The sequence below is a fragment of the Gopherus evgoodei genome, unplaced genomic scaffold (assembly GCF_007399415.2).
Source record: "Gopherus evgoodei ecotype Sinaloan lineage unplaced genomic scaffold, rGopEvg1_v1.p scaffold_35_arrow_ctg1, whole genome shotgun sequence".
In the NCBI taxonomy this organism is placed as follows: Eukaryota; Metazoa; Chordata; order Testudines; family Testudinidae; genus Gopherus; species Gopherus evgoodei.
The window spans coordinates 3,687,337-3,711,030 of record NW_022060027.1 but is presented as its reverse complement, the minus strand read 5'-3'; the positions used below and the strand labels follow the sequence as shown (position 1 = coordinate 3,711,030).

The following is a 23,694-nucleotide window of genomic DNA, read 5'->3' as shown; positions in this document are numbered from 1 at the left end:
TCGCTCCCCCCCCCGGTCCCTTTAACGGGCGCTCCTCGCGCTAGCTCCGCCCTCCCGGTCCGTGACGTCATCACAGCGCGTCCCGTTTCGCCCCGCCCCCGCTGCGGGAGGGGACGTCGGCCGCAGGCAGGAGTCGGGGAGCGGGGCCGGGGGGAAGGTGAGAGGGGCCCTGGTGGGGGGGGTGTTAGCCCCGCGGGGGGGTCGGGTCCCTGGTGGGGGGGGTGTTAGCAGCTGGCGGGGTCGGGACCCTGGTGGGGGGGGTGTTAGCAGCTGGGGGGGTCGGGTCCCTGGTGGGGGGGTGTTAGCAGCCGGCGGGGTCGGGACCCTGGTGGGGGGGGTGTTAGCAGCCGGGGGGGTCGGGACCCTGGTGGCGGGGGGTGTTAGCAGCCTTGGGGGATCGGGTCCCTGGTGGGGGGTATTAGCAGCTGGGGGGATCGGGGCCCTGGTGGGGGGGGTGTTAGCAGCTGGGGGGGTCGGGACCCTGGTGGGGGGGTGTTAGCAGCTGGGAGGGTCGGGTCCCTGGTGGGGGGGGTGTTAGCAGCTGGGGGTCGGGAACCTGGTGGGGGGGTATTAGCAGCTGGGGGGGATCGGGACCCTGGTGGGGGGGTATTAGCAGCCGGGGGGGGATCGGGACCCTGGTGGGGGGGTATTAGCAGCCGGGGGGGGATCGGGACCCTGGTGGGGGGGTATTAGCAGCTGGGGGGATCGGGGCCCTGGTGGGGGGAGTGTTAGCAGCTGGGGGGGCGGGACCCTGGTGGGGGGGTTTTAGCAGCTGGGGGGGATCGGGACCCTGGTGGGGGGGTTTTAGCAGCTGGGGGGGATCGGGACCCTGGTGGGGGGGTGTTAGCAGCTGGGGGTCGGGAACCTGGTGGGGGGGTGTTAGCAGCTGGGGGGGCGGGACCCTGGTGGGGGGGTTTTAGCAGCTGGGGGGGATCGGGGCCCTGGTGGGGGGGTGTTAGCCCCTGGGGGGGTCGGGACCCTGGTGGGGGGGGTGTTAGCCGCTGGGGGGGATCGGGGCCCTGGTCGGGGAGTTTTAGCAGCTAGGGGGATCCGGACCCTGATGGGGGTGTTAGCAGCTGGCGGGGTCGGGACCCTGCTGGGGGGGTTTTAGCAGCCGGGGGGATCGGGACCCTGGTGGGGGGGTGTTAGCAGCCGGGGGGGGATCGGGGCCCTGGTGGGGGGGTGTTAGCAGCTGGGGGGGTCGGGACCCTGGTGGGGGGGGTGTTAGCAGTTGGCGGGGTCGGGACCCTGGTGGGGGGGTGTTAGCAGCCGGGGGGATCGGGACCCTGGTGGGGGGGTGTTAGCAGCCGGGGGGATCGGGACCCTGGTGGGGGGGTGTTAGCAGCCGGCGGGGTCGGGACCCTGGTGGGGGGGGTATTAGCAGCTGGGGGGGATCGGGTCCCTGGTGGGGGTATTGCACCTTGGTCCCTGGTGGGGGGGTGTTAGCAGCTGGGGGGGATCGGGTCCCTGGTGGGGGGGTGTTAGCAGCTGGGGGGGGTCGGGACCCTGGTGGGGGGGGTGTTAGCAGCTGGCGGGGTCGGGACCCTGGTGGGGGGGTGTTAGCAGCCGGGGGGATCGGGACCCTGGTGGGGGGGTGTTAGCAGCGGCGGGGTCGGGACCTGGTGGGGGGGGTATTAGCAGCTGGGGGGGATCGGGTCCCTGGTGGGGGGGGTGTTAGCAGCTGGGGGGGATCGGGACCCTGGTGGGGGGGTGTTAGCCCCGGGGGGGGGGATCGGGGCCCTGGTGGGGGGGTGTTAGCAGCTGGCGGGGTTGGGACCCTGGTGGGGGGGGGGTGTTAGCAGCCGGGGGGGTCGGGACCCTGGTGGGGGGGGGTGTTAGCAGCCGGGGGGGGTCGGGACCCTGGTGGCGGGGGGTGTTAGCAGCCGGGGGGGATCGGGACCCTGGTGACGGGGGATGTTAGCAGCTGGGGGGGATCTGGTCCCTGGTGGGGGGGGTGTTAGCAGCTGGGGGGGGATCGGGGCCCTGGTGGGGGGGTGTTAGCAGCTGGGTGGGGATCGGGGCCCTGGTGGGGGGGGTGTTAGCAGCTGGGGGGGGATCGGGGCCCTGGTGGGGGGGGTGTTAGCAGCTGGAGGGGTCGGGACCCTGGTGGTGGGGGTGTTAGCAGCTGGCAGGGGTCGGGACCCTGGTGGGGGGGGGTGTTAGCAGCCGGCGGGGTCGGGACCCTGGTGGGGGGGTTTTAGCAGCCGGTGGGGATCGGGTCCCTGGTGGGGGGGGTGTTCGCAGCTGGGGGGGATCGGGGCCCTGGTGGGGGTGTGTGTTAGCAGCTGGGGGGATCGGGACCCTGGTGGCGGGGGTGTGTTAGCAGCTGGGGGGATCGGGACCCTGGTGGGGGTGTGTGTTAGCAGCTGGGGGGATCGGGACCCTGGTGGGGGGTGTGTGTTAGCAGCTGGGGGGATCGGGACCCTGCTGGCGGGGGGTGTTAGCAGCTGGGGGGATCAGGACCCTGCTGGCGGGGGGTGTTAGCAGCTGGGGGGATCGGGACCCTGGTGGGGGGGGTGTTAGCAGCTGGGGGGATCGGGACCCTGGTGGGGGGGTGTTAGGAGCTGGGGGGGTCGGGACCCTGCTGGCGGGGGGAGTTAGCAGCTGGGGGGATCCGGTCCCTGGTGGGGGGGTGTTAGCAGCTGGCAGGGTCGGGGCCCTGGTGGGAGGGGTGTTAGCAGTTGGGGGGATCGGGGCCCTGGTGGGGGGGTGTTAGCAGCAGGGGGGTTCGGGGCCCTAGTGGGGGGGTGTTAGCAGCTGGCGGGGTCGGGACCCTGGTGGGGGGGGTGTTAGCAGCTGGGGGGGTCGGGACCCTGGTGGCGGGGGGTGTTAGCAGCTGGCGGGGTCGGGACCCTGGTGGGGGGGGTGTTAGCAACTGGGGGGATCGGGACCCTGGTGCGGGGGGGGTCGGGGCCCTGTAAGGGGGATGAGTCCCTAGTGGGAGGGTGTTCGCAGCTGAGTGCTTGGTTGGAGAGGCCCCGTTTTCCCCATTTCCCTCCCCCATCTCATCACTGCCCCCCCTCCCCAGCACCATGGCCGGGGTGGGCTTCGAGGAGTTCTCGGTGCCCCCAGGCTCAGAGCTGGCGCTGCCCCCGCTCTTTGGGGGGAACATCTTGGAGAGTGAGCTGGAGACGGAGGTGGAGTTCGTGGACGGGGGGCTGAGTGGGGACAACCTGCAGGACGAGGAGGAGGAGGAGAGCCAGCAGCGGCAGCGTGAGCTGGGCCGCCGGAAGATTCAGGCGCTGGGCCGGCGCTGCAAAGAGATCGAGCAGGTAGAGAAGGGGCACCATGGGGGCTGGAACCCAACCCAGGGCTGGGGACCAAATCTGGTGCCGCCCGCTGACCCACTCCCACCACTGGCCACAGCCTGGCATCGCCCCCGAGCCACTCCCACCACTGGCCACAGCCTGGCATCGCCCCCGAGCCACTCCCTCCATTGGCCATGGCCTGGCATCGCCCCCGAGCCACTCCCTCCACTGGCCACAGCCTGGCATCGCCCCCGAGCCACTCCCACCACTGGCCACAGCCTGGCATTGCCCCCGAGCCACTCCCTCCATTGGCCGTGGCCTGGCCCTGCCCCCTAAACCACCAGCCCCCATGGGCCATAGCGCCCTAAGAGATGGCCCAGCCCTAATCCCTAAATCATCACCTCACACGTGCCCAGCCCCATCCCATCCCACTTCCTTCATAACCACCAGCCCCCGCTCCACCAATCCAGGGTACCCGCTGTCCCCCTTTAGTGGGCCTTAGGCCCTGCCCCCTCACGGGTCCCGTCCCCTTCTGTGGGCCTTGGGCCCCATTCATTACATCTCCCAGAGATCTTGGGCCTGCCCTCTAAGGGCCCAGCACCCCCTGGCCCTCCGGTGGCATAGCAGGTTACAGTCCAAACCAGGGAGCTGTTGTTGCCCCTTCTCTGTAACCTGGGGTGCTCTTGCAATGCCCTGCTGTTGTAGCCAGGCCTGGTCAGACACTCCTGCGCTGCATCCGACCAGCCAGTCCTGGTCAGCCAGTCAGCTCTCACCGGCCCTGATTATGTTCCAGAGTGCTCTCTGATGCATCCCCAATCCCAGCTGCGCTGCCCTCTCCCGGCCAGAAACACTCCCTCCCCTGTTCCTTTAAGGGAACAACATGCACCATCTCACCCTGCCATGGGCAGGGAGAAAGGGGGCTCCCATGGGGTCTTTGCCCCTCCTCAGGCATGCCTTGTGCAAAGCTTCTTGCACGAGTGTGGAGGGCAGTGATATACTGACCTCAGGGGTTCAGGAGCCTAATTAGTGAGCCCCCGAGCCAAAAGAGCCACACTTGTGTGAAATCCTTGGGCCACTGACTGTACGACGATGTGTTTTATAGATAATTCTCGCAGCAAAGAAGCTAATAACAGGGCAAGTTGATCACTGGTTAATAACACAGCAAAAGCAGCCTGATTAACCAGTCTCTGATCTTAACCATTCATTAGATCTGTGTTTTCATCTCCTGCTGCAAAGGAGACACATTAAAGCAGCTCGCGAGCCTTGGTCTGAGTCGGGCGTGGGGTGTGAACACAGGGGTGCATTGTGGAACGCTCGGCCCCTGGACCCCCCCCCCCCAAGACGCATCTTATGCAGGAGGCGACTGCTCGGACGAGGGGGCTTGGGCAGAGGTGTGGCTGCTGCGGGAGAAGGCTCTGGCCTGGGTGAGTTACCAGCCTGATGTGTCTGCGTCTCCGGCTCCAGGTCAACGAGAGGGTGTTGAACCGACTCCACCATGTGCAGAAGATCACACGGCGGCTCAAGCAAGAGAGGAGGTGAGAGCTCTGGGATGGGGACAGCCTCAGCAACTCCGTGTCCAGGGAGCACCCAGCCCGATGGGGCCCTGATCTCACTGACATTGTGTCTGGGCAGCGCCTGGCCTGACGGGGCCCCAATCTCGGTGACTCTATGTCTGGGCAATACCCAGCCCGAAAGAGCCTTGATGTCAGCATGTCTTGCTCTTTGTCCCCCCTACAGATTCCTTATGAGGGTCCTAGATTCCTACGGGGATGACTATAGACAGAGCCAGCTCACCATTGTCCTAGAGGTAGGAGCCCCTCTCCCCCCTAGGGGGTCCCTCCCTGGGGTGGGGCAGATTCTGTTCTGGTGCTGTCTAGAGAAGCTGGCCCTTTCCTGGGGCCCTGCCAAGCTCCGGAGAGCCCCGGGTGGGAGCCCGCTGAACGGCGCTGTCTCCCCTCCCCAGGACGAAGGCAGCCCCAGCCCAGAAGCCCCCACCCCAGGCAACACTGAGAACGAACCTCCAGAGAAGGAGACCCCCCGACGCTTCCCTGGCCCCCCACTGGCCGGCCCAGATCCTAAGAGCCCATCCCAGGCAGAACCCCCTGGAAAGAAGCGTCGCCGGCATGGACGTGAGGACAAGGAGCAGAGAGGCAGGCGGCTGGCCCCTGCCCTCCTCCCCATGGATGACTTCCCTGCACAGGTACCGGCCACTCCCCTTGCTCCAGGGGGTAGCTAAATGGGACTGATGTGGGTGAGGGGCAGAATTCCAGGCTAGATGGGCCCATGGCTTGGGGCAGGTGCTGGGCTGGATGGGCCTGTGGGTCTGATCTCTTTCTCTCCCCCCAACCAGCTCAAAGAAGAGGATGAGTTCCCCTGTGAGCAGGATACTATACTGAGCTCCAGCTGGCCCCTGCCCCGGCCCAGGGACAAGCTCCTCCATTACCCCAAGTTCTCTAGCCCCGGGGCCTGTGCTGATTTTGACTGAACCTTCCTGAAACTGACCAGGCCTCTCACTCTGGCCCTTGAGGGGTTAAACCAGGAGGGGTGCAGCCTTCCCTGTGGACTGGAGGGTTAACCCCCCTGTATACCAGTCCCCTGTGCTGCGGGACCAACAGCGAAGCTGGGACTGGGTGGGGTGCCCGCCGCTGGCTGGGAGGAGGTTTCCCAGTGTGGGTAAAACTGCTGTCGCTGCTGGAATCCTTCAGGCTTAAAAGCCCCAGGGAGCAGGGCTGCTCGTGTCTCTTTATTTCCCCATTATGCTGGTTTGGGCCACAGCGCACAACCACTGTTGTACTGAATTGGAGCAGGGGCAGGGGCTGCCTGGGTTCTGGCCCTGGGAGGGCAGTGGGGTCTAGGGGTTGGGGGTGCTGGAATATAGGACAGCTGAGTTCTCTCCCTGGCTCTGGATGAGGAATGGGGTCTGGTCTTTTGGTTTGCTCTTTGCACAGCCCCATAGCCCCTGTGTTGTTACCCCCTTAATAATAAATGCAGTCAGGACACCTGCATTCTAGTCCCTGATTCTCGACTGGGTCCCCCTGCCTATATCTCCCCCCAAGCCCCTGTCTCCCCCCAAGCCCCTGTAAAGCTTTAATAAACACTGCATCATCTGTGGGTACGTGGAGCAAGCAAGCACTAGGCCAGAGCACTGCCTCCCCACCCCATAGACGGCCCTCCTCAATGTAATTCAACTGTGCATGCAATTCCCATGGCCTCCTGTAGAGGGCAGTAGTGATGCACCCTCCAGCAGGGAAAGGGACACACACAGCCAGCAGGGGGCACCAGTGACACTAACCCAGAGGCCGCACAGCCTTGTCCCCAGGGCCGGCTCCACTCACCGGGGAAGGAGGCCAGTGCCTGGGGCGGCACAGCTGGGGCTGCGGCACGTCCTTCAGTGCTTCCTCTTCGGTGGCTGCTCAAGGGGGGTTTTCCTTTCCCGCCCCCTTTGCCGCTTGGGTGGCAAAACAGCTGGAGCCAACCCTGCCTGTCCCTCCACAGGCACTGCCAGCCACACGCTGACACAGCCACCAGGGGGCGCCAGTGACACTAACACAGCCACCAGGGGGCGCCAGTGACAGAGCCAGCAGGGAGACACACACGTTCCTTAAGTCAAAACCTTTATTACATCCATGGGGGGGAGGCAGAGAGAACCAGCCCCCCTGTAGCCCCTGAGCCAGCCTGGGGGAAGGCTCCCTCTGCAGCCAGCGTGTCATGGCGACCTCCTCCCCAGGGCCCCGGCCATGTCACAGCTTCTTCAGCCAGTCCAGGTTGGGCCCCTCCTTGTCGCAGGGGTGGGAGGGGATGTCGGGCATGTTGCCATCATCTCGCACAGGCACTAGAGAGAGGTGGAGGTGGCTTAGGGGAGGGATTCCTTGGGGGGTTGGGTTAGGGGGCTGCCCAAGGGGACAGTGCAGAGGTGAAGGGGTTAAAGCCACCCTTGCATTGAGTCAGTGGGGCTCACCCCCCTCCCTGAGGGGTCAGAGCCCTTCTGCCATCAGCCCAGCTGCTACCCACTGCTTAAGGTGGACCCCGAAGCTGCAGCGCCCCCTTGTGGCGATGAGGATTGGCTGGGGAACCAACCAGCTGACACTTGATCTGACTACCCTGGTGTGGGGACGAGGGGCCCACAGTAGGGGGTGCTGTGCTGCAGAGAGTGGGGTGGGGCACTCTCCCCAGGCAGTCAGTGCTAGCCCCCTTGCCCCAAGGCAGCACTAGGGGGTCCTGTGCTGCAGAGAGTGGGGTGGGGCACTCTCCCCAGGCAGTCAGTGCTAGCCCCCTTGCCCCAAGGCAGCACTAGGGGGTGCTGTGCTGCAGAGAGTGGGGTGGGGCACTCTCCCCAGGCAGTCAGTGCTAGCCCCCTTGCCCCAGGGCAGCGCTAGGGGGTGCTGTAGGGCAGGGGCTCAGCAGGGTGCATATCCCCCTCCCCACACCCTATCAGTACTAGCACCATTGCCCCAGCACAGCAGTAGGGGGTGCTGTGCTCTGCTGCAAGTCAACAGGGGGTGCTCTCCCCTGGCCCAGGGCAGGGCCAATGCCCCAGTGCAGCACCTGGCACCTCCCCCAGATAGCGAAGGGGGGGCGGTGTGACCGGGAGCCCTCACCTGGGTACACATAGGGTGTCGCTCGGTTGATCATGCCGGAGTACTTCGTGTAGGGGCTGAGCAGTGGCATGACCGCGGCTACAGAAGGAGACACAGAGCGTCAGCGTGGCGCTGGGGGGTGGATCGCAGGGAGTGCTCTTCCCTGGCAGGCTGTGCCAGCCCCCTTGCACCCGGGAAGGAAGGGGGCTGTGCCGGGGGGGGGGGGGGGGGGCTGGCATCGTGACTCACCCAGGATGCCAATGGCGAAGGACACGGTGATGACAGGCTCCTTGGCCCAGGCGTTCTTCAGGAAGGCGCCCATCTCTGGGAGGTGCAGGGACAACGAAGCATGAAGGGTTAATGTCCCCCCCCTGCTGGGGCAGCCCCCCCTGCCCCCCTCCCAGCACAGATCCACCCCTTCCCCCCCAGCTGGGGCAGTCCCCCTCCCAGCACAGATCCACCCCTTCCCCCCCAGCTGGGGCTGCCCCCCTCCCAGCGCAGATCCCCCCCGTGGGGCTGCCCCCCTCCCATTGCAGATCCCCCCGTGGGGCAGCCCCCACTCCCCAGCGCAGATCCCCCCCGTGGGGCAGCCCCCCTCCCAGCGCAGATCCCCCCCGTGGGGCTGCCCCCCTCCCAGCGCAGGCCGGGGTCCCTGCCCCCCGAAGGACACTCACTGCTCAGCGCCGCCATCTTCCCCCCGCCGCACAGGAAGGGAAGCCCGGGCCGGGCAGCGCAGCCTGGGACTTGTAGTGCGGGGCCGCTGGCCCCGCCCGCCTCCGGCAGAGAACCCAGGAGTCCTGGCTCCCAGCTCCGCCCCCCGTAACCACCCGCCCGCCTCCGGCAGAGAACCCAGGAGTCCTGGCTCCCAGCCCCCCCCGTAACCACCCGCCCGGCTCCGGCAGAGAACCCAGGAGTCCTGGCTCCCAGCCCCCCCCGTAACCACCCGCCCGGCTCCGGCAGAGAACCCAGGAGTCCTGGCTCCCAGCCCCCCCCCTCCCGTAACCACCCGCCCGGCTCCGGCAGAGAACCCAGGAGTCCTGGCTCCCAGCCCCGCCCCCCCCCGTAACCACCCGCCCGGCTCCGGCAGAGAACCCAGGAGTCCTGGCTCCCAGCTCCGCCCCCCGTAACCACCCGCCCGGCTCCGGCAGAGAACCCAGGAGTCCTGGCTCCCAGCTCCGCCCCCCCCCCCCCGCCGTAACCACTAGCCCGGCTCCGGGAGGGGGGGCAGGACTCCTGGGTTATCCCCCCCCCCCCGTAACCTGAACCCCAATAACAGCTCCTGGGGCCATCTGCACTCCAGACTCGGATTTGGGGGCGGGGGGACCTGGGGCAGTCCTGACCCCCCCGCCCCAGTGGGAATGGGGGCAGAAGTTTGGGGAGGGGGCACAGAGGGTCCCGGAGACACCCAGGCCCCAGCAGAGGCTGCTGAGTACCCCTGGCAGCGGCCCCATTGCCCCCTCCCCAGAGGGACCCCCCAGGGGTCAATCCCCCACCCCATCACCCAGCTGCTTCCTCTGAGTCACCAGGGACTTTCAGAGCCAGTGCGGGGGGAAGCACCCAGCACACGGCCCCGGCTGGCTGGGGTGGCCAGGCTCCCTCTCCCTGCCCAGCAGCCTCAGTCCCCAGCACTTCAGAAGTGGGCACAGGACTCCTGGGTTCCCTTCCAGGCTCTGGGGTGGAGATGGCCCCTCCACCACTCTAACCACTAGACTCCACTCCCCTCCCCGAGCCGGGGAGAGAACCCAGGAGTCCTGGCTCCAAACCCCCACTGCTCTAACTATTAGATACCACTCCCCTCCCAGAGCTGGGGAGAGAACCCAGGAGTCTTGGCTCCCAGCTCCCCAGCTCTAACCACTAGACCCCACTCCCCTCCCAGAGCTGGCTGGGTGACAGGGCTAGTGCAAGGTAGCCTAAGGCTGGTCTTGGTAAGCCACAGCGTTGCGGCTCAGGACACCTGGGTCATATTCCTGGCTCTACCCTCCTCCTCCCCGCCTCCCATGTGGTCCTGGGCAAATCACTGAATCACTCTGTGCCTCAGTTTCCCCCTCTGTGAAATGGGGAGAACAGTCATTTCTTTGTCTATTCACCTGTGAGCGCTAGGGAGTGTCCCTCACTTTGTGTCCATGCAGCGCCCAGCATGACAGAGCCTGATCTCAGTTGGGACGCAGGGTCTGTGTGGCACCCAGTGCCATGGGTCCCCCCATCTCAGTCCAGGGGGGCAGCACCTGGTGCGACGGGGCCCTGAGCTCAGTGTGTGTGGGGGGAGGAGGGGTGTCTGTGTGGGGGGAGGTCTGTGCAGCACCTGGCGCGACGGGGTCCTGAGCTCCGTGTGGGTGGGTGGGTAGGTAGGGTGTCTGTGCAGCACCTGGTGCGACAGGGTCCCTGAGGTTGGTTGGTGCTACTGTAATACATGTAGCAGAGGTGCAGCCCCCCCGGCAGTGTTTGGGCCCCCATCAGAATCAGAAGTGGAGGTTTTTCCATTGTGGCTGGTGGCTCATTTCCTAAAGCTGGGTTAATCCTGGTGCATCCGTCCCAGCTCTGCCACTTCCCCATCGCTGGCCGCGCGGCTGCCCAGCATGGCCGTGACTCTGCCAGTCCTGCTCCTGACTGTCGGTGAGTGTCGCTGCCTGCCCCACAGCTGGGAAGAGGGCTACAGCACGGGGGCTGGGGGCCAGGACTCCTGGGTTCTATTTCTGTCAGAGCAGATGAGGACTGTACAGGCCATCAAGAAGGGGGTGACCCCGGGGCCCATGGAGACCCCTCGGTGGGGTGGGGGAAGGCAGGGGAGGAGCTCTAGAGGAGAGGGCAGGGTAAGGCATAGGCTGTAAGGGGTAGGGCCAGAAGAGGGGCTGTGTATGGGGGCTGGGGTGGGGTGGGGGGCGAAGGGAAGGGAGTTTGGGGGGTCACCCAGAGGCCTCACTTCCCCCTCCCGCTCTATGTCTCCAGCCCTGCCGAAGCCGTCCCTCGTCTGGGACCGGGCCGCAGGTGCTGAGGGGGGGATCCGGCTGCGCTGCTCCGCCCCAGGGCCGCTTGGGGAAGGCTGGTTCACCCTGCACCGGGACGGCACACCGGACCCTGTGGCTGAGGAGCAGGCCCCGGCGCAGGGCTTGGAGGTGACATTTCTGCTGCCCAGCATGGGCCCTGGCGAGCGGTACCGCTGTGGCTACTGGAACCGGGATGTGGCTGGGGGGCGGGTGGAGTCCCCGCTCAGCGACCCTGCCAACATCACCAGTGGTGAGTCCTGAGGGTCTGGTCTCAGGGGCAGGGAGGGGGCGGGATACCAGGGAAGATGGGACTGGAGATCGGATCCGGGGGTCAGGAGGGCATGGGATGCTGGGGTAGATGGGCCCATGGATCTGATCCTGGGGGAAGGGCGGAGATGGGATACTAGGGTAGATGGGCCCATGGGTCCAAGTCAGGTGGGACAATACCGGGCTCTCCCCATTAGCCCCCACCCCAGCTTGGGGTACCCAATAGCCCACCCCAACACTCTGCTTCCCCTGTGCCAGGCCCAGATCGCTACCCCAAGCCGTCCATCGCCGTCAGCCCTGGCCCAGAGGTTTTGGCCGGCCAGACCTGGACGATCCGGTGCTGGGCTCCGTATGCAGGGATGAGCTTTGTGCTGTACCGGGCGCGGGAGTTCTGGACTGAGCGGGCGCCTCGCGGAGACCCCCCCACGGCCGAGTTCCACCTGGGCAATGCCAGCGCCGCCAGCATGGGGAGATACACCTGCTACTATCACACCACCAACGAGCCCTTCATCTGGTCCAATGCCAGCAACCCTCTGGAGCTCAGAGTCACAGGTGGGGGGAATGGGGCCTCTCCCCTCTAGGGGCACCAGGTCCCATCCGGCCCCAGGGCAGGGACTGGCTGGCTCAGGGGCGCGGGGAATGGGACACGGGGCCTTTCCCCTCTAGGGTACCATTTTCTTAGCTCATTTTGTATAGATGTGAGTGTCTATAGGATGGCTGGGGAAACAGAAGGAGGGTGTGGTGGGATGGGTGGATGGATGGATGGATGGGGAGATGGGGGATAGAGGGAGGGTGTGGGGAGATGGATGGATGGGGGGATGGAGGATGGAAGGAGAGTGTGGGGGGATTGGGGAATAAGGGGATAGAGAGAGGGTGTGAGGGGATTGGGGGATGGATGGGGGATAGAGGGAGGATGTGGGGGGATGGATAGATGGGGGATGGAGGGAGAGGGAGGGTGTAGGGGGATAGAGGGAGGATGTGGGGGGATGGATGGAGGGGTTGTGACCGGATTCCTGTGGAGGGCACACTGAGATTGCTCAATCAGGGCAACCTGCAAAGAATGCAGTAGAAGACAATCCCCCGAAGCTGGTGGGAATTCAAATACTTTGATTCACCCAGAGCTTCTCCAGCACCTTCCTGGTTACCCAGGTGCCAAACACAGCTCCCTTAAAGCCACCCAGCCCTGGGCTCCTGCTCACATATGATGAGGATGACTGAAAACCTTGTTCCTCATATAAAAAGTTCTACTGATCCCAAAGGATTGGACACATCAGCCCCAGGTCACTGCATATCTCAGATCTTACCCAGATACACGCTCACAGCCAATTCCTATTAACTAAACTCCAACTGATTAAAAAAGAAAAGAGAGAGACAGAGAGTACAGGTTAAAAGATCGTTACCCACAGACACGAATACAGTTCTTAGGTCAGTTTCATAGCAGAGACGGGGAGCTTTAGAGTCGCAAACCGTTCTTTCAGAATCAGTCTGTTGGTTCTGTCCAAGGCCTGGGTGCCCCAGACTGGAGCTGGAGACCTCAAACTTCCCCTGGTGAAGCTCAAGCAGATCTGAGATAACAGGATCAGGGCCCACAAGTCCCTTCCTAGCTCTCTGGCAGCCTCTTAGCAGCCTGCAGTCCTTGGTGAAGCACCTAAGGAGAATCACCTGTTTTCTATGTAGACACAGGTCACTAGGTGCATTCAGCAGTATAAGGTCATTATCCCTGAGGCAGTTCCTAGACTGTCTACCACAACTTTGGAAGAGAAATCTAGACAAGGACATTGTTACACCCAAATTCCATCTAAATGTTCATATTCCCATTTGCTCTTTGAATCAACAGGAACCGTCCGGTTACATGGTTAACCCCTGACAAGATATAGGTCCATGGTTCTTGACCTATTGACCACGGTGGCCTGCAATGTGTTACGTGCACAGGCACCGACTTTCCAAAGTGCCGAGGGGTCTTCAACCCTCAACTCTGCCACAAGCCCGGCCCCCACTCCACCCCTTCCCGCAAGGCCCCACCCCTGCCCCCTCTCCACCTCCACCCCACCTCTTCCTGCCCAGTTCTACCCTCTCTCCCGAGCGCACTGTGTCCTCACTTCTCCCCCCAGATCCTCTTGCACGCGGTGAAACAGCTGATCGCAGGAGGCACGAGGAGGGAGGGGGAGGCGCTGATCTGTGGGGCCTGCCAGCAGGCTGGAGGTGCTGGGGTGCTAGTGGTGGGGAGCAGACAGGGGGGTTGGCTGGTGGGTTCCAGCCCCGGTGCCTATGGTGCTATGGACTGCATCCAGTCCTATCTGTATGGCCCTGAGGACGTCACATGGGCCGCAGCTGTGTGCTGACTGGGCTGCGAGGGGCCCACGGGCACAGGCTGAGAACTGCTGCTCCGGGAAAACATAGACAAATACACTTGCTATCTTCTACTGCTCTGCCGAGTCCACGATTCAAAGCTCTAGTGTGTCTGACATGGAATGGCTCCAATCCCCATTGACATACGCTCTAATATGTCCCTCAAGGCTGGATTTGGGTCACGTAGCCTGCTAGGTGCTTAGCCCTTTCTGGCTCCGTGTCACAGGGGATATGAGAGCGGCTGGATCTCTGTGGCAGTGGCTGGCTGGCGGTGTATGGGGCGGCTGGACGGATGGACAGCTGTGTGTGGGGATGGAAGCATGGAGGGATGGCTGGCTGGAGGGTTCATGGAGGGATGGAGGGGTGGGTGGTTGTCTATACGGGTGGAGGGGTGTGGATGGGGAGGGATGGGGAGATTGAGGGAGGAAGGGATGGAGGATGGGGTAGGGATGGAGGGGTGTGTCTGGGGAGAGATGGAGGGATGGGGGGGATGGATAGAGGTGTGTGTAGGGCTGGTGGCTAATGCACCCCCAGTGCACTGTGGAAGCTCTGCAGGGTCGAGGGCTGCTGGCTAATGCACCCCCGTGCTTTGTGGGGTGGTGCCATGGGGTCCGTGGGGTGGAAGCGCCTCCTGCAGGCCGATGACCCTGCCCTGGCACAGGTACAGCTGGGGCCATGCGGGGCCGGAGCAGTGTCTCATGGGGGCTCTTGGCTCTCCCAGACGTTCCCAGCACCCGGGAGCGGTTCGTGGACGTGGGCGGGAAGCTCCGGGTGAATTGCTCCATCCCCGATGCCCCGGGCGGCTGGTTCTTCCTGTACCGAGATGGGGATCCCGAGCCCCTGGCCTGGATCGCAGCCAATGAGGACAACGGGCCGGCCGGCTTTGATCTCCCGGAGGAGCAGGCCCTGGGCCCCGGCGAGGCCTTCAGCTGCCGCTATGGGCTGGAGGTACTGGGCACCCGTTTCGACCTGGCTCTCAATGACACGGAGGTGCGGACCCAAGGTGAGTGAGCAGCCAGGGTCATTCTGCAGTTCAAGGGTTAATCAGTCTGGCCATGTGTGCACTGGGCTAAGCTGGGGGGGAAGCGGGCGCTGGGTGTGGACTGGCTACAAACCTGCCTGGGAACTGGCCAGGGGCCATGGGGCTGGGCACGGATGGACAGATGGAGAAGGTGTTGGGGATGGGTGGAGGGGTATGGGAGGATGGAGGGATTGGGGGATATGTATGGGGATGAATGACGGAGGGTTGTAGGGGAGGATAGATGGAGGGGTGTGTACGGGGATGGATGGACAGAGGGGTGCGTATGGGGAAGGATGGATGGAGGGTTGTGGGGATGAATGGAGGAGTGTGTACGCAGAGGGATGGATGGACGGAGGGATGTGTGTGTGGAGGGATGAATGGACGGGGGATGTGGGGATGGACGGAGGGGTGCATATGGGGATGGATGGTTGTGTATGCAGAGGGATGGATTGAGGGAGGGTTTGGGGAGATGGATGGAAGAATGTGTATGCGGCGGGATGAAGGGATGGGGTGGGGGATGGATGGAGGGTTGAGTATGCGGGGATGAACGAAGGGGTGTATAGGCAGAAGGATGGATGGACAGGGTGGGAGATGGATGGAGGGTGTGTACGCAGAGGGAGGGAGGGATGGATGGAGGGACAGGGTGGAGGATGGACGGAGGGGTGTGTACGCGGAGGGAGGGATGGACGGAGGGATGGGGTGGGGGATGGACGGAGGGGTGTGTACACAGAGGGATGGACGGAGGGATGGGGCAGGGGATGGACAGAGGCGTGTGTACGCGGAGGGTTGGATGGACAGGGCAGGGGATGGAAGGAGGGGTGTGTACGTGGAGGGAGGGATGGATGGAGGGATGGTGCGGGGGATGGACAGAGGGGTGTGTACGCGGAGGGAGGGATGGAGGGACGGGGCAGGGGATGGACAGAGGGGTGTGTACGCAGAGGGATTGATGGAGGGACGGGGCAGGGGATGGACGGAGGGGTGTGTACGCGGAAGGTTGGATGGACAGGGCAGGGGATGGACGGAGGCGTGTGTACGCGGAGGGTTGGATGGACAGGGCAGGGGATGGACAGAGGGGTGTGTATGCAGAGGGATTGATGGAGGGACGGGGCAGGGGATGGACGGAGGGGTGTGTACGTGGAGGGAGGGATGGACGGAGGGATGGGGCAGGGGATGGACAGAGGGGTGTGTACGCAGAGGGATTGATGGAGGGACGGGGCAGGGGATGGACGGAGGCGTGTGTACGCGGAGGGTTGGATGGACAGGGCGGGGGATGGACAGAGGGGTGTGTACGCAGAGGGATTGATGGAGGGACGGGGCAGGGGATGGACGGAGGCGTGTGTACGCGGAGGGTTGGATGGACAGGGCAGGAGATGGACGGAGGGGTGTGTATGCGGAGGCAGGGATGGACAGAGGGATGGTGCAGGGGATGGACAGAGGGGTGTGTACGCAGAGGGACTGATGGAGGGACGGGGCAGGGGATGGACGGAGGCGTGTGTACGCGGAGGGTTGGATGGACAGGGCAGGAGATGGACGGAGGGGTGTGTATGCGGAGGCAGGGATGGACAGAGGGATGGTGCGGGGGATGGACAGAGGGGTGTGTACGCAGAGGGATTGATGGAGGGACGGGGCAGGCGATGGATGGAGGGGTGTGTATGCAGAGGGAGGCGGGATGGACGAAGGGCTGGGGTGGGGGATGGATGGAGGGATGGGTAGACAGGCCAGGGGATGGACGGAGAAGTGTGTACACAGAGAGATGGATGGATGGAGGGTTGGGGGAGGATGGATGGAGGGATGTGTACGCGAAGGATGGACAGAGGGTTTGGGGGGGATGGATGGAAGGATGTGTATGTGGCGAGATGGAGGATGGGACGGAGGATGGGGCGGTGTATGGGGATGGAGGGGATGGATGGAAGGGTCTTCAGTTACCGCTATGGGCTGGAGGAACCGAGCACCCGTTTCGACCTGGGGGTGTATGGGGGGGATGGCTGGAGGGTTGAGTATGGGGGGAATGGAGTGAGGGGTGTATAGGCGGAAGGGTGGATGGACAGAGGAGTGTGTACATGGAGGGATGGAGGGAGGGTTGCGGGGATGGATGGGGGGTGAGTATGGGGAGCATGGACGGAGGGGTGTATAGGCAGAAGGATGGATGGATGGGGCTGGAGGTGGACGCAGGAGTGTGTACTCAGAGGATGGAGGAAGGGGGGGAGGGATGGGGGGGGTGGAGGGGTGAATGTTCCGAGCTTTGGGAGGAGCGTGGGGTGTAGCGGTTAGAGTCCAGGGCTGGGAATCAGGACTCCTGGGTTCTCTCCCCTCTCAGTGGGGGCGGGAGCAGTGTGGGTGGATTTTCTCCCCATTGGTCGTTAGCTGCGAGGGCCGATCTCTAACCCTGTGTTTTTTCCATTGTCTCCTTCCTGCCCCACAGACTCGCGTTCTGGGGGCACCGATTACAGCCAGACCAACGCACTGCGGCTGGGCCTGGGGGCTGCCGTCCTGCTGCTGGCGCTGCTCTTTGTAGCCCAGGCCTGCTGGGAGGAAAGCCACCTGCAAAGCTGAGGCCAGTGAGTTGGTCCTGGGGTGGGAGGTTGGGACGAGGCCATGCTGGAGACTCCTGGCTCCCAGCCCCCTCCTCCCACTCTAACCACTAGACCCCACTCCCCTCCCAGAGCCAGGGAGAGAACCCAGGAGTCCTGGCTCCCAGCCCCTTTGCTCTAACCACTGGAACCCACTTCCCACCCAGAGCTGGGGAGAGAACCCAGGAGTCCTGACAACCACCTGCGCCCCCTCCCCAGCACCACCACCTCAATTTCTGGCTACAGCCCAGCTCCTGGGGGGTATTTGGGGTGAAGTTGCCCCCCCCCCCAGTCTGTTTGATGTTCGGTGCTCTCCTGCATCTCCTCACGCTCAGGGGGAGGGCTGGGGTTTGGGTGGGCTCCAGGGTGGGAGGAGAGGGTCTGAGACACCATCTGTCCTGCGGGGGCTGGGGAGACCCCTCTGTCCAGGAAGAGGGGGGTCTCAGGAGTACGGCTAATGGGGTTCTCTCTCCCCTCACAGGCTGTCACGAGCCTTCAGGCGACTAAGGGAAGGAGTAGCTCCCCCACACAGTCCATGGAGCCCCCTCTGCTGGGATTCACCCCCCACTCCACCCCTCACACCTGGTCTATCCCACCCCCTCCCTTACAGCCCCCCAGCCCCAGCCTACCAACCACCCCTCCGTCCTGTCCAACCCAGTCCTCTCTGTTCCCCCTCCTCCATTACCGGTCCCACATACTGTAATATTACTCCCCAACATCCTCTCCACCCTGGGCTATCTCAGCCCCTTTCACCAGCTCCCCGCTCTGCCCCCATCCTGGCCTGTGGCCACCCCGGATTCTAGGATAGGTCCCCCATCGCCCTGGCAAAGGGAGAGCAGATGAGTCGGAATGGGGGGAGCCCTGGGCAAGCCCACCCAGTCCCCGGAGTGGTTGGTCAAGCCCTGCCCCCCAGGTGAGCAGGGGAGCCGCCGGTGGGAGAGGGCTGAGGGATGGTACCACATCGCCCCCCTCTGGAGCCGTGAGCTCTGGGCTTCACCAATGCCGGGCACCTCCTGTATTTATACAGCCCTGTCCTGGTTATACGGACCAGGGACTGGGCCTCAATAAAGAAAGTGTGATAACCCCCGGGGTGTGTGTGTCTGGTGATTGGCAGCTTGTGTCTCCCCGGCCTCTTCCTCCCTCACAGCCTGTTATTACCACACTCCCAGTGTTAGTGCAAGGGCCACCACAGGGACAATGTAAGTTTCCCCATCGCGCTGGGTGCTGCACAGACCCCCATGACCAAGCTCAGGGTCCTGTTGCTCAGAGTGCTGCACACACCCCCACCCATGAGCGAGATTGGGAACCCCATCATGCCAGGCGCTGCACAGACCCCCCACCCCAACTAAGATTGGCGCCCCTGTCACACCAGGCATCCGGGCTGGGCTTTAATGCCCGAGGCGGGTGTCAAAGGGCTAACAAAAGAGGGTAGTTGACCTAAAGTGTCCACCACCCATTGCAATGGAATCACCCTGGACACTGAGATAAAGCAGTGGTGGAGGGGCCCGAGGCGTCTACCCGCGGGCACAGATGGTCCCTCAAGGACGGGTGTGCTGGAGCAGGGAAATGCAAGCAGGGTTTCTTGGCTCTGTACGGAGCAGTGCATTTGTCGTGTGATTCCATGTAGAGCCCCGGCGCTGGGTGAAGTCTCTGTGTGCATCATACCCCTACCTCCAGAGAGCGCTAAGCGGTCCCCAGACGGCCGCCTTCGGTGAGATACCGGGAAAGGGGCAGTTTCAGCTACTGGGGTATCTTAAAATACTGCAGGATCCAGAGTGAGTGGTCAGTAGGGGATACCGGAGCAGTTCCGCGACATTCAGTGCGCACAGGCGGGGTGGAAATCAGTGGGGGGGGGGTTCTGTCGTTTTGATGGCTAATATCAATGGTCTCTCTTGGCTGGTGATTCATTGGGGGCCCAGGATGGAATTTCTCTTTCTCCGATTTTCTTTTGAACCTGGTTTATTTAATTCACACACTGAGAAAAGCCCCTTAGAACCAGGCGTTACTGTATAAACCCATCATCACCGCTCTGCTATAGCGCAAGGGGCAGCAAACCCAGGCATCCCCCATTGTGCCCGCTCCTCACTCAGGGCCACGGCTCGTGTCGCACGTGGGCAGGTTGGCAGGCTGAGAGAGAAAGGTGCAACATCAAATCTTCCAGAATCAGCAATTGCCTCAGTTAAGGTTTCCTGAACGATCTTAACTCTGCCCACTTGGCCATGTGCCACACATTCTTTAATTGCATGATCATGTACTAATTTTACCTAGATGGGTCACCAGCTGGGTTTGTACCCAGAATATAAAAAGGGCAGGGGGGAATCTGCATGGAAATAGTGGTCAGTTAAAGATTGAAGACCAGACCCTGTGGTATCCTGGCTTCCAGCCCACTGCACCGTCCCCAAGGCTGCAGGTACATTGAGGGTGAGCTGTCCCTTCTTTCCCACAAATACACAGACAAGCTGCGAATGGCATGATGCCTGGTCAGGCTGATGGTCCCAAGGTTTCCTGGGTGTTGCAGGGACTGCTGCTTGCTTTGGTTGAAGTAGATTTGGCCAGCAGATTAGAGACAATGTGTTAGAAACACAGGAAGAGATGAGACATCGACTTCCTGTAGCTGCAACCCCTGGCTCAGTGCCTCATTCAGGGCTGAGTGGAGCTGGGCGCCAGGGCGTTGGTGACAGCGCTGGTCCCCCCTCCCCGCTGCCCCATCATGGCATCCAGGATCTCACTGGGAGGGTGCATTTGGTCCTAGCGCTTTCCCAACAGGTGGCTGGGTCGTTAAATCCCCAAGGACCACCAGGGCTCATCACCCAGCCCAGAGCCAAGCCTCTCAAACCCCCAGAGCTTCCTGCTCCCTTGCCCCCCAAATCTCCCCACCCCAGGGCAAAGCTGTGATAACGAAGCCTCCAAATGTTCCCTCATGGTGGATTCAGCCAATGAAGGTGAGTGAGAAGTTCAGGCACCGTCACGAGAACCTGGACGAATGAATGTTGGGGGAAAGTTGGGGAGACTGAAAGATGGGATTAGTCCAACCCAACCGGCCGCTGGACAGAACCCACGGGCCGGGATGGGGCCTGCCTGAGACATGGGAGAAGTGGGGGAGCAGAAATCCATCACCCAAAATTGGAGTGTTGGAAATGAGGCCTCGGTGGTGGCTAAAATATTGTGAGGATGTGCTGTGATGCCCATCACTCTTTGGAGGACTTAAAGAAAGAGACTCGTGACATAAATATAAAGGGAAGGGTAACAACCCTTATGTCTGCAGTAACATAAAATCCCTCCTGGCCAGAGGTACAGAATCCCCTTCCCTGTAAGGGCTTAATCCGTTCAAGTAACCTAGTTGGCACCTGGCCAGAAGGACCAATGGGGAAAGAAGATACTTTGAAATCTGAGCGGGGGGGGGGGGGGGGGGAATTGTTTGTTTGTTCCCTCTTGGGACAAAGAGAGAGACCAAGCAGGTAAACCGGCTCCTAAAAAGATCCTGAAATAATACATCTAAAAATTTACAATCCAGAAATTGTAAGTAATAGCAAGGAAATGCATTAGATTATCCTTTGTTTTAGCTTGTGAATTTTCCCAATGCTAAGGGGGAGGTTTATTCCTGTTTTTTGTAAATTTGAAGTGGAGCCTAGAGGGGAATGCTCTGTGTTTTAAATCTTTTTATTTACTCTGTAAAGTTACCTTCCATCCTGATTTTGCAAGTGTGATTTTATTTTTTAATTAAAATTATTTTTTTAAGAACCAGATTGATTTTCAGTGTCCTAAAAACCAGGGATTTGGTCAGTGCTCACTTTGTAACCAATTGGTTGGTATATTATTCTCAAGCCCCTCCAGGAAAGGGAGTGAAGGGGTTTGGGGGGATAGGGCTCCAAGTGGCCCCTCCCTGAATGTTTGTTTAAATCACTTGGTGGTGGCAGCAATACCATCCAAGGACAAAGAATTTGTGCCTGGGGAAGTTTTAACCTAAACTGGTAGAATACAAGCTTAGGGGGGTTTTCAGGTGGGTCTCCACATCTGTACCCCAGAGTTCAGAGTGGAGAGGGAACCCTGGAAAGTTGCTTCACCATCGTGGCTGTCACCCCCCATCTCCTAGTCCCCCTGGGCCTTCCAGACCCTGCTCCACAGAGACGTCCTGAGCAGAGCGGCTGGAGAGAGGGACCCTGAGGCCATCGCCCCTCCCCCAGCAGAACCCCCAACCCAGGAGGAAACAGGGTCGGACTTTAACAGCAGCCACAGTGACACCAGCTCCAGCCCAGCTCCTCCGGCTCCTCTGCCGCCGCCTTCACCCCAGGACAGTTGCTAGCGTCTCCAGAGCTAGCAGGGAGACGCCCAAACCTGGGGGGATTTTCCAGCTAGAGATTCGCTCCAGCGAACAGGGCCAGGGTTGCAACAAACCCGTTTCACACGGCACCTGCCACAGCTCCCCTGGTTCCTGCTCTGCTGGGTCTGTAACAGCCAGTCCCAGGGATCAGTGGGGGGTTTGCTGTGGGGCTGAGCAGGCTGTGGGCTCTGGACCCCACCCCCGGCCCATGTTTAACCCTGTTCAGTGTGGGGCAGGGGCTGGGGTGTGTTCGCACCTTGGGCCCTTTATTGCGTCTCCATGAACACAACAGGACGCAGAATGATTTAGCCGCTGGCTGTTCTGGGACCCCCCATGGTGGGTGTTTGGGGGGAGCCAGATGGGGGGCACCAGGAGTTTGGGGGAAGTAGGTTGAAGGTGTCAGGAGGTGGGCTGAGGGCAGAGGGGCTGGAATGAGGGACAGGAGTTTGAGGGCTGACAGGCTCCCCCCAAAAGTTCAGAGCTGGGTGGGAGAATTGTTGGGGTGTCTGAGGGGGGGAGGGGCAGATGATGCTGGTCATGAGGGAAATGGGGAGCCAGACCCAAAGCATCTGCTGGGGGGGGGCAGTTTCTCTTGCACTCTGTCCCGGTGATCTTGTCCCTGTGACGGGTTTGGTCACAGAGACCCCCTTGGGACTGTTGCCTGATGTGTTGAATTTGCCTCTGAGCCCGTTTTTCCTACCAGTTTGGGACTCCAGAACTCTGCCTTGTTGAGCCAGACACACTAGCCAGCTGCAAACACAGACCCAGGTCTCATTCACGCCCCCAAAGCTGCAGACTTTAACCAAAAACTGCTCAGCAGGTCACCTATCTCCAGCACCCAGACACCCAGCTCCCAATGGGATCCAAACCCCAAATAAATCAGTTTTACTCTGTATAAATCTTATACAGGGTAAACTCATAATTGTCCGGCCTCTATAACACGGACAGAGAGATATGCACAGCTGTTTGCTCCCCCAGGTGTTAATCCCTTACTCTGGGTTAATTAGTAAACAAAAGTGATTTTGTTAAGTATAAAAAGGAGGATTTAAGTGGTTTCAAGTAATAACAGACAGAACAAAGTAAGTTACCAAGCAAAATAAAACACGCAAGTCTAAGCTTAATACATTAAAAAAGTGAATACAGATCAAATCTCACCCTCAGAGATGGTCCAATAAGCTTCTTTCACAGACTAGACTCCTTCCTAGTCTGGGCCCGATCCTTTCCCCTGGTACAGTCCTGGTTAGTTCCAGCTCCGGTGGTAACTAGGGGATTCCTCATGACTGGCAGCCCCCTTTGTTCGGTTCCACCCCCTTATATAGCTTTGGCCCAAGGCAGGAATCCTTTGTCTCTCTCTGGGTTCCCAGCCCTCCCTCTAAATGGAAAAGCACCAGGTTAAAGATGGATTCCAGTATCAGGTGACATGTTCACATGTCCTGCCAGTCTTCGTTATCTGTCTGGCACAGGAACACAGGAAGGCTTACAAGTAAACAAAGCTATCTACAACCCATTGTTCTAATCAATGGGAGCCACCAAGATTCTAAACCACCATTAATGGCCCACACTTTGCATAATTACGATAGAACCTCAAAGTTATGCTACATAGTCCTGGTTTTAGAAACAAGCAAGATACAGTCATACAAATAGGATGAACTTCCTCAGGAGATTATAAGCTTTGTAATGATACCTTACAAAAAACCGTTTGCATAAAGCACATTCCAGTTACATTATATTTACACTCATTAGCATATTTCCATAAAACATATGGAGTGCAACGTCACAGTCCTCTCCCCTTTCTGGGGGGCTGGTTGGCTCCCCCTGTGTCGTTGCACTCTATATGATTTTATAAAAAATATGTTAATGAGTGTGAATGTAATGTAACTGGAGTATGCTTCGTGCAAAAGGTCTCTTGTAAGGTATCATTACAAAGCTTATAATCTACTGAGTGTGGTCATCCTATTTGTCTAAATGTATCACTCTTGTATTTGAAACTAGAAATACGAAATATAACTCTTACGGCCTATTGTAATTATGCAAAGTGTGGGCCATTAATGGTGGTTTGGAATCTTGATGGCTCCCATTAACCAGGACAATTGACAGTAAATGGCTGTTTACCTGTAAGTCTTCCTGTATCTGTGTGTGCTGGCAAGTGGGGTACAGTGACACATGATCATGTCGCCTGAACTGGAATCCATCTTTAACCTGGTGCTTTTCCATTGAGAAGGAGGGTGGGAACCCAGAGAGGGGCAAAGGATTCCCGCCTTGTGCAAAAGATCTATAAGAAGGTGGAATCAAACAAAGGGGGCGGCAAGTCATGAGAAATCCCCTAGCTACCACCTGAGTTGGAACAAGGACTGTAC

At 61.1% G+C, this 23,694-nt stretch overlaps 3 protein-coding genes across 3 annotated transcripts in view; 2 read left to right on the top strand and 1 right to left on the bottom strand.

The window, feature by feature from the left end:
• The first annotated feature begins 75 nt into the window (after nt 1–75).
• TFPT (TCF3 fusion partner) lies at nt 76–6,253 on the top strand. Its single transcript, XM_030544953.1, has 6 exons — nt 76–157; nt 3,029–3,272; nt 4,713–4,783; nt 4,986–5,055; nt 5,212–5,448; nt 5,599–6,253. The coding sequence occupies exons 2-6, from the start codon at nt 3,033–3,035 to the stop codon at nt 5,731–5,733; spliced, it is 753 nt and encodes a 250-aa protein (XP_030400813.1). The 5' UTR covers nt 76–157; nt 3,029–3,032; the 3' UTR covers nt 5,734–6,253.
• A 595-nt stretch (nt 6,254–6,848) lies between these two features.
• NDUFA3 (NADH:ubiquinone oxidoreductase subunit A3) lies at nt 6,849–8,608 on the bottom strand. Its single transcript, XM_030544990.1, has 4 exons — nt 8,500–8,608; nt 8,075–8,149; nt 7,847–7,924; nt 6,849–7,080 (listed from the first exon to the last, which is right to left on the bottom strand). The coding sequence occupies exons 1-4, from the start codon at nt 8,513–8,515 to the stop codon at nt 6,989–6,991; spliced, it is 261 nt and encodes an 86-aa protein (XP_030400850.1). The 5' UTR covers nt 8,516–8,608; the 3' UTR covers nt 6,849–6,988.
• A 1,577-nt stretch (nt 8,609–10,185) lies between these two features.
• LOC115641677 (immunoglobulin superfamily member 1-like) overlaps nt 10,186–23,694 on the top strand; it is a 28,340-nt gene continuing 14,831 nt past the window's right edge. Inside the window, exons 1-6 of the mRNA XM_030545007.1 lie at nt 10,186–10,438; nt 10,772–11,059; nt 11,335–11,628; nt 14,147–14,428; nt 16,869–16,996; nt 19,808–19,958. Coding sequence (XP_030400867.1) covers nt 10,402–10,438; nt 10,772–11,059; nt 11,335–11,628; nt 14,147–14,428; nt 16,869–16,996; nt 19,808–19,958 — 1,180 coding nt within the window. The 5' untranslated portion in view covers nt 10,186–10,401. The remainder of the gene's footprint in view (nt 10,439–10,771; nt 11,060–11,334; nt 11,629–14,146; nt 14,429–16,868; nt 16,997–19,807; nt 19,959–23,694) is intronic.

What these genes read in the sequence shown, in the direction of transcription:
- TFPT (XM_030544953.1), top strand. Translation starts at nt 3,033, where the DNA reads ATGGCCGGGGTGGGCTTCGAGGAGTTCTCGGTGCCCCCAGGCTCAGAG. An exon ending in CGGCTCAAGCAAGAGAGGAG is followed by an intron (nt 4,784 to 4,985) that starts GTGAGAGCTCTG and finishes TCCCCCCTACAG; the next exon opens with ATTCCTTATGAGGGTCCTAG. An exon ending in AGCTCACCATTGTCCTAGAG is followed by an intron (nt 5,056 to 5,211) that starts GTAGGAGCCCCT and finishes TCCCCTCCCCAG; the next exon opens with GACGAAGGCAGCCCCAGCCC.
- NDUFA3 (XM_030544990.1), bottom strand. An exon ending in CTTCGCCATTGGCATCCTGG is followed by an intron (nt 7,925 to 8,074) that starts GTGAGTCACGAT and finishes CTCCTTCTGTAG; the next exon opens with CCGCGGTCATGCCACTGCTC. An exon ending in GACACCCTATGTGTACCCAG is followed by an intron (nt 7,081 to 7,846) that starts GTGAGGGCTCCC and finishes ACCTCTCTCTAG; the next exon opens with TGCCTGTGCGAGATGATGGC.